The 13008-nt window shown below is 41.6% G+C and overlaps 1 protein-coding gene across 7 annotated transcripts in view; it reads right to left on the bottom strand.

Annotated features, from left to right (window-relative positions):
* grin2bb (glutamate receptor, ionotropic, N-methyl D-aspartate 2B, genome duplicate b) overlaps positions 1-13008 on the bottom strand; it is a 93009-nt gene that overhangs the window by 14930 nt on the left and 65071 nt on the right. For all 7 annotated transcript variants that reach the window (XM_056372542.1, XM_056372543.1, XM_056372544.1 and 4 more), the window contains 6 exons: positions 8939-9053; positions 8515-8720; positions 6471-6642; positions 3937-4090; positions 2142-2267; positions 600-829 (listed from right to left, as the gene is read on the bottom strand). In XM_056372542.1, coding sequence (XP_056228517.1) covers positions 600-829; positions 2142-2267; positions 3937-4090; positions 6471-6642; positions 8515-8720; positions 8939-9053 — 1003 coding nt within the window. The remainder of the gene's footprint in view (positions 1-599; positions 830-2141; positions 2268-3936; positions 4091-6470; positions 6643-8514; positions 8721-8938; positions 9054-13008) is intronic.

Genomic DNA, 13008 nt, shown 5'->3' with positions numbered 1-13008 from the left:
ATCTAGGAAGCGTCCAAGAAAAGTTTACCGATGCTCCAGATAAAAACAACTTGGCATTCAGATGAAGGATTACAGTCTAAAAAAGAAAGTGATCAACCTCGAGGATAAACAAGGATTACCATTGGTGTGGCTCTTCCTCGTTGGAGAGCGCTGAAAGAAGGGAAGGGATTTTGCTAAATATTTGGAGTAGGCTTGTCTTGGAGCTGTGGAAATTTCTCTGTATTAAACTATGTTTGTGTAATTACTCTGAGGAAGGTTTTGAAAAAAAGGTTGGGAACCACTGAACTAAACAATTAATAGATTCATCAAAAGAGAGAGAGAGAGAAAAAAAAAAGATTTTCTGTTTTAATAATGACTCCATTTGGTCTTGTTATTTTGTTTAACAGGTGTAGGTTGCTTTAAAATAACAATTAACCTGGATGAATAAAGGTTAAATAAAATAAAATACATAATCAGTCATGAAAATGGTCATTAGTTGCAGCCCTAAATCATGAACTCAAAACCAAGGTATCTACTCGTCCAAAATAAGACTCACATTGCGTACTTCCACACACCTGCTCCTCCGCCCCACAACCCCTCACATTGCACTGAATTCACACCTTTTTGTCTGACAGGCCCGACACCTGGTCGACATACTCCTCCTGGATCATGAAGGCAGCCAGGTTGGCAGTGTAGGAGGCCAGGAAGATGACAGCGAAGAAGGCCCACACCGACACCATGATCTTACTGGTGGTACCTTTGGGATTCTGCACGGGGACGGAGTTGTTGAAAACCAGACCCCACAGCAGCCAGACCGCCTTACCGATGGTGAAGGAGGGACCTCCAGGCTCTGGGAGACAGAGTGACGGAAAGGAGGTCGATTGGGTGGGGGTGGGGGGGTGAAAAGAAAGATGACAGAAGGAAGAAGATGCAAGAAATCAGTTTCACAGATCATATATACTACTTCCCTCTATATGCATTTACTCATCACTGCTGTTGTGGGAGGGAGTTGATGGATGGCAGCAACAATGACTAGATTTATTCCCATCCTTTAGTTTGTCAGTGATCGCAGGGTGTGCTGTACGGTCCACATCCACTCTTGCAGCCACCGCCGTGACAACCCCCTGTTACAGACTAACTCTGTTCCACCTACTTCTATGGCGGTATGACAAGGTACCTACTGTAGCTGTGTGGCATCAGAGATGGGGAGAAAGAGAGTGGGGGAGAGGGGAGGGAGGGGTAGATGGGCACGCAGCAGGCTACAATTATACTACAGCTGGAGCAGCAGTATAGGACAACAGCCTTACATAACATAGCGATTAAACCACACACACTGTTGCTGTGACAGAAGACATTCAGAAAACAGTGCTGTGGGAAAAATAACTCCAAACCAAACATCAGTACTCTTATCCCCCCTGGTCCACGATAAAAAGGCTGCAGGCAGCAATATAACACTTTTCTGATTTTATCTTGAGTGGCTGCCGTTGTGTCAGGCTAATGCAATCCTGAGAGTCCAACAGAGCTGGTTGTATAAAACATAGAGAAAAAAAAACATTGATTTTGATGGGCAAATTGATTTGAACAGCCTGCTGGAACTGTATTTGATTCAACAGGGTGGTTTGGTTCCATACTGTCAGAGACTGTTAAACCTCACACATATTTTCAATGTATGGTAATAGATCTACTTACTCATCCGTTTCACAACCTAGATGTGGTGGTGTAACACTGGTGTAATATTTGAGGTATTTGAGGTAATATTTAATAAAAAAAGACATTGTACCGCAAGAACAGAGGAGTCTTCACACCTTCAAGTCACCCCTTGATGCTACAAAGACTTAAGATCACTGGTTCTCGTCAATGATCCTTTTCATTAGTAAAAGAGCTTAAGTGACTGTAGATGTAGATAAGTACTCCAAGACATCGAGTAGAAAGTCCCAGCGCCACAGTCGCACTCATTCAAAAGGGATTGTCAAAGTAATTTAGCACATGGAGTCCTCCGTTTGAATGGTGCATTCAAGGTAACAAAACATGCCAACTAAGTCTTCATTTTAGCACACGAGATTGCCTGAAAATGTACCTCACTGTCATCTTTTTTGCAGCAGTGGATTGACTGGATCTGTGCTTGTGTGTGTGTGTGTGTTTATAGATGTGTGTCCTCTCACCTCGTCCGTCTGCCAGACAGCGATTGTAACCCACCGGGCTGAAGTATTCAAACACAAACACAGCCACGGCTGACACCATCAGCAACATCACAAACATCATCACCCAGACATCAGCACTGAAGGGCTCTAAAACACAGAGAGAGGGGGTGAGAGAGGGGGTGGGAGAGGAGGGGGAGTAGGTGGGAAGAGAGGGTGCAGCAGGGAGCGGAGGAAGCGGAAAGGAGAGGGGAGGGTTGTGGGGATACAGAGAGAGGAAGTTCATTAAACAAAATTAAACAAAATTATAAAATTACCCTCTGGTATCAACATGATTATTTGTATTCAGACGTCATGTACTACGTGCTCTTTGTTACACATTTATGGATTTTATCTGAGCGTGTGTGAACACTAACAAGCACTTCTCGGGAGAGAAACTACAGGAGGAAAGTAGGTAGGTGTGAATGGACACATGTACTCATTGAAACGGGCACTTTTTCCTCCGCTTGCTCTGTACTCTGCTTTGCAATTTTCACACACAGTATAGTCACAGTGACAAACAGCACTGTGACTATACAGGTGGTTTTTCAGTGTTTCTGCCAGGCCCAGCGTTATCCAGCATTAGAGTTTTTGATTTTATTTAATTGAAGTAACTGCCGATGCAAACCCAACATTTCCTGCTGTTGGCTTCACATTAAAAGCTAAAGCCAAAGCAGGAAACACAGTTTATTTGTTCTTTATTTACAAAACAAGACATCTGACATTTTTAGCATTTTTTGGGTCCATTTAAAAAATTTCAGAAAGTAAGTCAACAAGTCGGAAACAAGCACAAGCACAATCGAGCCAAAGCAACCAGGGGCGAAATCTTAAGGATTATAACTTAACACTTTAAGTAACTATATGTAAGTTTTTGCTGACACTAAATGGCCAACGTTGGCATTAACGGCTGTTTACTTACCAGTCTAGAAGAAATGTTGCGAGTTCAGTATTAAACTTTACTGTCAATTTGTGTGTGTGTGATATGACTGAAAGCTCCAGAATAGCTACTAAACAGACTTCAGGAACAGAGAGATTGATTTGTAAACAATTTTTCTTGGGGCAGCAACTAATGATTATATGCAGTATCCAACAATCTGAAGATTATTTTCTCGATCAATTGTTTTTGTCTATAAAGTCAGAAAATTGTGAAAAATTATAATAGTATTTCAGGGTCCCTGGTGATGTCACCAAATTCCTTGATTTGTCAGACCAACCCAAAACCCAAAAAATATTTCAACATTTAATTTGCCATGATATGAAATAGAGAAAAGCAGCCAATGCTCACATGAGAAAATCTGGGACCAGAGTGTGTTTGGTATTTTTGCTTAAAAAATTACTTAAATGTTTAATATTTGATCAAAAATGTTGCCGGTTACCGTTCTGTCAATGAACTAATGAATTAATCGACTAATCATTGCAAATGTAAATGTTTCCAAAGTCAAGAAGAACTGCAATTCTGTATAGTATAATGAAATGTAGCTGAATCTTTCAACCATAGCACAGTGACAAGATAATACTGACATACAAATACGTATATTTGGGTTTTTATTCTTTGGTTTGATTCTAATGAAAAATACTCCGATTTTTCCACAGTTTCCAGCTAAATTTTATGTCTGTGTGTAACCACACTTCGTGTTTTCAGCTGTTTTGTGACAAACCTGTTTGAATCTCGTTTGTGGTTGTGCATTTCCTACATGATGTGAGCGTGCTCTTGTGCATGTTAGTGTTCTCGATTGTGTGCTGTACATCTGCCAGAAGCACCAGGTGCGTATCTCCTCACCAAGAAAGGCAGAGGGGGAGACGGTTCCGTTGCTACGGGAGACCATGACACTGATCCCTGTTTCAATGAACGGCACAGAGAAGTCGATGACCTCCGACCTCTCCTCGTTGATGGTGAGTGAACCCACTGCCATGTGGGCATTCTTCAACACCACCTGTGGGTCAACCGCAGATAGACAGAGACAGACAGGAGGGAAACATGGAGGGTCAGTGGGCGTGCAGCGCTGCGTAATCCCAGGACTGTGGTGAAAAACAGATTAGTGAAGGGGACGTGATGGTAAAAGTAATTTTGAGCTGCTGTTCTTTATCAAGCCACCATCTCTGCCAAGTGTTTAGCAGGCTATTTTGGTAGAATACAAAGAGGATGAGAAGGGGATCACTATTACGACTGGGTCAGTGTTTGACTCCCTACCACTCCGGCCTCCCTCGTAGGGAGAGAGTTCAGGTATATTTAGCCCTGAGTTTCTGGAGCCCCGGGCCATGAATAAAAATGGAGCACAAAGGACTGTGTTAATAAGGGATATGTATGCCACAGTGAGCAGGAATCCTACGCACAGTTTTTTCTCTCTGTTTGTCACACTTCTTCATAGAGGCCTGCTCTTTTTTCTCTCTCTCATTCTGTTTTCTATGTCTGTTGACTTGTTTTCCCCCCTTTCAAATTAAATCATTAGCTACTTGCTTAAGCATTTAAGGACATGGATTAATGCATCCACGCATGCATGCACTGCACATTTGCAGTCTTGTTTTTATAATGATGTATATCTCGGGATTATTTTTTTTTAACACAGTCTACAGTAGGTGGACTTAAGGTACAGTAATTTTACATTACCCTGCACATCTTCACTCATCTGTGTTCTTAAGATAATAATAAAGTCGTTCTATGTCATAATCAATTAAGTTGGACATCACATTGATTTGTAAAGGCTGCCTTTTGCTGTCTAATGTGTAATGTGTGCAGGAGAGAAGTGGGTCCTTCCCTGAGGCTGCTTTCTCTCTCCCTCTCTCTCCCTCTCTGTCTCTCTCTCCTTCTCTCTCTCATTTGCTCTCTCTTTCTCTCAATGTCTTTTTCTTTCTCCAGCTCTGATTAGGAGCCTCATCATCCTCCTCCCGAGGTTTTACGGAGCTGATCACAGCTCCCCCTCAGGCCAGGTTGTGGGGAACAAGTGCTCGATGGCGTGACAGAGAAACTAAGAGAAAGAAAGAGACATTCAGACAATACAATTTCACCCTGTCGTAAAAATGAATTCCTATGGGCACCAAAACACTTTCCTCAGCCGCAGTAGCAATTGAATTAGATAACATACTGTATTTACTTTATTGTTTAATTGATTTCTTTTGAAAAGCAATTATTCTGTGCATTGTATACATATTGTAAAGAGACGCAAATCACAAACCGCTTAACAGGAAAACTGTGGGGAGAATAAGCAGCAAAAGTGATCAGCAAAGGAAAACATAATGAAAAAGCAACAAACATGTATATGCTGACTAAATAAACGAAATATATATATATTTGTTGTATTCTTTAGCCAGCAGGAGACTCCAGATTGAATCAATGTTGGTATGTTCTCACAGGACATGCTGTGGATTTATGACCAAAGACGCACTGTTTAATCCTTTGGTTAATATTCCTGTAGCCTTATTTGCTGTGGCTCAATATCGCCTGCGACTGGCTGACATTAAGTGATCGGTTTCACTTAACTTCCACAGATGTCGCTGAGACAGAAAGAGAATTTTCAAATTGGTGCAATTTCTCCCAGAAGTTTCTGGCCAGTGTTACAAATTTTCAAATGACTTCCATCAGGCCACGTTAAACAAATGCAGTTTGGAAGCCGAATTAATACTTGTATGCCCAGTATAAATTATACTGAGAAAACGTCTCTTCTCACTCCACAAATGAACAGATGTTAAATTTGATCCTGCCACTTGAAGCAGCTTTTTATTTTTACCACCACTTTTTCACTGCGTCGTTATAAATAGTGTTGCATGTCTTCAGGGAGACATGCTGAATGCACTAAGCTCTTAAGAAAAGCTAATTGGTGGTAGAGAAACTGTATGCCACCACTGACACACCACTTACAACATGAGCTAAATGGTGCACTATACTGGTCTTGATTCATGTCAAAGAAACCCAAAAAATATTAATATTTTATTTTCAGTATACTGCCTGATTAAGAAACTTTAATGGTTCAGTTGTATGGCAAAGACTCCAGTGATCTGCCTGATGTGAAATAAGTGATCACTTGATCTGCCAGCAGGTTTGTACGAAATCAGACAAACTGTCATAAGTATTTTAAGCAGTTTACAGCTGATGCAAAGCCAGTTCTTAATGGTGTTGGGCTTGGCCTATCACAAAAACATCCACATTTCATATCCTATAGATATTCTATCTTTTTCTATACTTTATGAATCTCAGAAAAAACATCTGCCCACTACAAACCAGTGAAACAGCCACTATCAGAGCCAGTACTTTACCTGGAAAAGGTGCAATAAATGGAGTGATGGTGTTGTGTGTGTAAAAGAAAGAGATTTCTTTACCTCTCCGACCATGCCATTCCACGTCCCATTAACCTTCTTGCCGTGTTTGCCATTGGTGACCAGGTAAAGGTCGTATGTAAACTTGACCGTCTTGGCGATCTTCTTCAGGATGTCGATACAGAAACCCTTGCAGCAGCGCTTGATGTAAATCCCTGAATCCCCTGTCTGGTTGCTGGTAGGTGGTAAGAGCAGGAGAAGGGGGGGGGGGGGGGGGGGGGGGGGGGGTAAAGATGAGCTTCAACAATCTGAGATTATTTGGGTTCAGGTACAAATACCTAAACTGGCAGATTCAAAGCAAAGAGAACAGCAGCAGGGTTGAAATAAAAAAACAAGAACAAAGATGTGCTGAGAATTCAGGTTTTCATGCCAAACAAAAACTCTTACACCAGACTGATTAGCACATATTAAAACACACAAGACACCAGGAACTGGTCAGTGAAAACACCTGGAGTCAGACAATTAATTGGTAACAAATACACAGATATGCTGTTGTTCTTTGTCATGTATGACAGTTGGTTAGACAAAACAAGACATCACCTTTGGGTCATTACAATGTACATTTTTACTTGATTGTCACTTTGGTAAAAATCTGATATTTAAATAAACAAAATGAGCCAGCCCATACTTCCAGGCATGCTTTGCTCTCTGTGTACACACAGTAGAGTGATACTGCAGTGTGGAAAAGAGAAGGCCACACTTTTGTCAGCACATCAAGTCCCACGCAGACTTTAACATCGACATTTCTATGAGTACCAATTTATTCTTGCACAAGTAAACAGTTTTACATATTGTCACCTCAATTATACATTAATGGGCGACTAAGAATAAGAATAATGCACATCGAGTAACAAATTTTAACAAGCTGCGAGTCATCAATCAGTGGGTTGTTTTGGCTCACAGCAGATACAGGTGCATAACAGCTGTGGGTAACAACACAATGGCAGCTTTGGCACAGTTAGAGTATGTTGCCAGTGCCAGACCAAGGACAAATGTGTTTGTTTTAGTGTGTTTTGTATTCACACAAGGGTGTGTCAACCTACATTTATAGACAATCGCGGGATTATGAATTCAGCTCCTGCAAGTGAACAACCTTCATGATTACTGAGATAAAATGCACTGTAGAACATGGAATAATGTGAACACATGGGTTTATCTATCTGGCACAAAGGATGTGTCCACATATTTTTGCTTTCGTGCATACAAGGACAAATCTGCACAGCTCCGTGCATCTGGCTCATGGAGTATTTTTTGGCTGCAGAGAAATCCTGCATATCCTCTGTGGCATATTGCTGCCTTTCCCTGAAAAGCTGTCTGTGAGGATGTCTTTGAAGGAAGAGACAGACAGACGGACAGAAGGAGGGAAAAAGGGGAATAGGAGAACGAACAGGGTGAAAGATCAGTCAATAAAAAAACCACTGAGCCAGAAGATGTAGGACGCCCTCAGGAGATTTCAGGTAGGCCAGTGATAGAAAAGGAGGCCAATGATGAAAATTCATTATCACACACCAAGGAGAAGTGGATAGCAAGAGGGTCAGGGTGAAGAGGCAGGGGAGAGAGGAAAACAGTGACAGAAACCAAGACAATGATCTAGTTAGCAGAGTAGGGTCAAGGTAATCACAGGACACTGAGAGATTGTGAGAGGACCAAATAGGTTATATTTTCAAAATCCAGTGAAGAAAACACAGGAATCAGTATCATTACAGCATGCTGTGGTGATCGGGAAATACTGAACAAAACCGAAGCCAAACCATCCATTGATCCATGTCTCTGTGTCCTTTGTTTGCATCCACCACAAATGCAGATGTTGGTGTTTGATGGGTTTTTATACCTAACTTATATAACTGTTAAGGTGTCACAAATGACTTTGGATACGAGCAGAAGGTTACATGAATAAATCAATATGTTCTTGAGAAATTGTTCTATTTTACTTGACTCTTCAATATTCATCCTAGATTCAAACAGTATAAACAAATGCAATATATACATATATTAAACAAACAAAAAAAAAAATCAGATTTGACCAAATCAAACTTTAAATCCTCACCTGAGTTTGAGCTGTTTGCGACACGGCACCGTGTTCCTCATGCAGGTCCCACTGAGCGGGTCTACGTCCTCCACAATGACAAACGGCGCCTCCTCCAGAGTCACGATGGACAGGTGGTCCTCCCGCTCCTCCGCTGCAGAGTACAGCTCAAAGCGAGGCCACACATGGTACCTCATCGTCAAAGAGCCTCTCTCCCACTTGCCAACCTGCATGCGTGAGTGGGAGGAGGGCTGTGAGTTACACAGGCTACTGTAACAGGCACTTCAAGTGGCAGGGAGACACTCCAAACCAAAAAGTGAGTGACAGACACATCACAGAAGGCGAAAAAACACAAACCAGGTAAAAAGCAGAGGATCGATTGAGGGGATCATAATAGAAGAGAAGAAGAAGAAGAAGAGAGGAGAAGACGAGAGAAGATATTTACCCTGTCCCATTGTCTATCCTTGTCTAGAAGAATGATGACCAGCTTGGGGAACATCTGGTGACCCTCTTCGCTGAATGACAGGTTTCGGCCTTCAAATGTGACATTCATGATGTACCTGAGAATGACAAATCAAGTCTGAGTTACAACTATCAATATGTCTATTGGTCTGAAAACAAAATGTGCAGGATTTACACTTACTCGTGATTCAGGCTAAAAGATGGATCATGGATATAAATAAATAAAAGCCCCTTCAAGAAACTTAAAATTGCATTAATTGATTTTTAGGCCACTTGGGGGCAGTACAACAAGCTGTGAATACAAGCAGACACAGAGACACATTAACATTCATTTAGAGCCATCTTACTGGACATCCAGTCACTGTCTTTTAGCCCTGAGCCCCTTCTCTACCAACTACTGGGCTCTCTATCAACTCCCGAAGGAAATATCTGGCCTCTGTAGCTGCTAAATGCTTCACTATTTTCACCAGCTAGTCGCCAACTGTCTGCCTGCTATATAATGATGAAACAATATATAATGAAACAAAAAGACTGTTCTGTAAGTGATAGTGAGCACAAACAGTAAAGCTGCAGGCCTTCAACCAAAACAATGAGCTGAAAGATGCTAAAACCCTCTGTAGAGCTGAGCAGAACTGCAGAGTCAGGTGATATTTCATCATAGCGACACCTTTAACATCACACAACATCACTTTCTTCGACATTAATTTAAAAGTATTGATTAATGCAGCTTTAAGGGCTACGACAAAGCATTACAGGAGTACCAGTACAGCACTGTTACCGCTGTATAAGCTGATAACAGATGTGATGAGTGTAGCATACCCACAGTTTGAAATAGTGAGATGGGGTCGTGGGAGAAATACATGAAAAAAAAGACCCTCGTTTATGAATTTTCTCAAATGTCTTGAACATTGAAATACCGAACCAAAACATCTCAATCACAAAGTGTACCCGGCTGGTATTGGTGATGACTCAGTGCTGTCAAATATTAAGTTCAAACACTTGGCAGTGTAGTAGTAGTGATGTCCTTTTCTGAAATGTGTTGGTATATGTATATTCATCTGACACCCACAGGTTTTACATTACCCTTTTCAACACACTTGCTTTGTTGATTCTTGATTACTCTCTTAGTTTGTATTTTGTCATTTTTTCTACTATGTATTTTATTATGTGGCTGTGTTATACCTATAAGAAGATACTAATTCTGCAAGTCTGAAGTCTTAAGGCAGGACACCGTTGGATATTTAGAAAATGTATAGAACAAATATTTAGAACAAAGAACTAAAGATCTTAAACCACCTCGACTGTGGAATGACCTGTCAGAGGAACTCTCATGCGTGTACATATATATATATATATATATATATATTATATACTATATACTATATATACATGTACATGTGCGTGTGTGTGTGTATGCATGCATGTTATTTATGAAGCATGAAGATGAAAATAGAAAAAGCAGAAGCACAGAAAAACAAGGAGACTGCTTCCAATGCTGCTTTTCTCCGTCTTCACTGACTCAGTGTTGTAAAGGTTGCTTGGTCTGAAATATGGCGATATAACGATGACTCAGTTTGAGACTTGGTAAAATATATGGCACCTGATAGACTAAGAAATATAAAGGAGTACAAGGACACTGTGAGAGTAAGAGAGAGCAGAGAGGGAGAGGAGAGCATCAAGAAGCCAGGAGTGAAAGGTGCAAGAGCAGGGAAGGAGTAGAGAGTGTATTAATCGTCTGTGTGAATACATATCAGCCTATATGTGTGTCAACAAGTGCAGAGCAGTGGCAGATAAGCTGGAATCAGCTCTCTCGCTCTCTATCTGCCGCCTCCTTCCCTCACTTTTCCTTGTCCTGATCTGTGGGCTGCCATCACCATGGAGATGCTCTGCCTCTGAAACAATCCACCGGAGAAATAAATATCTTGTCTGAATGCAAGGAGTGAGGGGCTGTGTGTGTGTGTGTGTGTGTGTTGCTGTGTGCAGACTTTTTAAAAGAGTTGCCGAGCAAATTTTACCTGCCATCATCTCCAACAAAGTCAACAGTGTGAAAATAAGACAATAAATCTATTCACAAGTGAATAAAAAAATGCAGACAACAGATGAGCAATGTGCCTGAAACTAACCCAAGACTGTATTGCAAGTACCTCCTACTAGAACACTGAGTACCTCTATCTGTAATGTCTTCGACTATATTTATATCCCACCTCACACTCACTCACACTCACTCACACTCTCTCACACACACACACACACACACACACACACACACACACACACACACACACAACACACACACACACACACACACACACACACACACACACACACACACACACACACACACACACACACACACACACACACACACCCCTAAGTAGGCTACATGCTTGGAGTAAGTCAATAATATGACTCAAGCCTCCATGAAATGCCTATTGCTGCACATTGGATGGCTAGCGAACTAAAAGTGCTGTAATGCGCGTGTAACATGGGATTAGCCTCCTAAGTATAATCTCAGTTTGAATAGGGAACCAAAAAGATCAAGGCGGTGTGGGCGGAGGCTCGCGAGGTCCAACTTGTTGCTGTCCTGACACCCTGACGACCCATGTGACCAGTAGTGGCCCCTGTGTGTGTGTGTCATCATGACAGGGCGACATGTCTAAATGTACACAAAACCGCAACACAAGGGATGCAAGGGAGGCTCTTAACACCAGTATAATGTAATGTAATGTGTTGCCATGGCACCCACAACCACAGCAATTTTCATGCAATCAGCTGCGTTGCCATGGGAACAGTAATCTCACCCAAGAGAGGCTGGTTGAAAGGGAGAAAGAGAGCGACAGAAAGAAAAGGAGTATTTTTCGGTCTAAAACTGAGTGTTTATCCACTTCCCCTCATGCTGTCTTTCACTCTCAGATCAATCTCTCCATCTCATCTCTGAATAGCGCGTCGAATCTTACATCAATAGGATTCATCTGTCCGTACTTTAACCTGTACCTTTACAAAGACTGCTGCATGCTGTGAATTTACAGCAGAGGAACCTGCCCTGTTTATCATTTTGTAGCCCTGTACTATTGATGTAGCTTTTATGTGCCGTTTGATCCCCTCTCATGTCAGTATTCCCCTCTGACGCTGCTGGAAGAAGAAAAAAATTAAAAAATAAAAACTACTGGGATGAGCTACTAACAGAACCTCATGCGGCTTCATCGCAGCCATATGCAGCGCTTGTGTGCGCCTCGCTCACCAACTGTTCCCCAACTAATCACTGGCTGTGAGGGGAATTTATTTTTTAGTTACAGAGACACTGAATCATCAATGGCATGGACACAAACCCCCCAGCCCAAATCCACCCCACCCCCCCCACTCCTTTTTTTCCCCACAAATCTCTTCAAATGTATTTCAGAGCCATTTGATATGACTTTCTTTTATCTCTGAGTGAAACAGTCCAGGGTCACAAATTCTCTTGTCGCTGCAATGCAGGGATGTAAATATATATATATGTATATACTGTATCTGCTCTGTGTACATATGTGTGTGGAAGGAAGTCAGCAGTGCACATATACACACACATACACACATGTACATACTGTATCAGGTTTGGGCGGATGACTCATAATCTGGGATGACTGCAGAAGACCTGCCTCTGAAGAGTCACCGGTTACTGATGAAATGTGTACTATACATCACAAGTCCTGTAGCTTAGGAGCGGTGACTGTGCGATGAGACGGTGCAATATGTACAACTACAGAATATGGTAAATTATGGTAATGCGGTGTACATATGGTGTGAGATCTGTGCCTCTCAAGATTCAGTCCGGAAACAAATCTGTCGAGGCGTCTACGTGTGGTTACAATACAATTAAAGCCCACAATATTTCAGTTCACAGCAGGATAACAGTGTTTAACAGACATCCACTTTACACAAAAGACAAGTGCAAACAGTTACCCATTGTATTTCTTTTCAACATATGACATTAGTGTTTTCAGTTTCAAAATGGCAGTCATCATGTGACTGCAGATATTATCAAACTTATAATAACTTCATAATAACTTACTT

This window comes from Seriola aureovittata, chromosome 3 (assembly GCF_021018895.1).
Source record: "Seriola aureovittata isolate HTS-2021-v1 ecotype China chromosome 3, ASM2101889v1, whole genome shotgun sequence".
In the NCBI taxonomy this organism is placed as follows: Eukaryota; Metazoa; Chordata; class Actinopteri; order Carangiformes; family Carangidae; genus Seriola; species Seriola aureovittata.
This window is presented reverse-complemented; position numbering and strand designations above follow the sequence as displayed.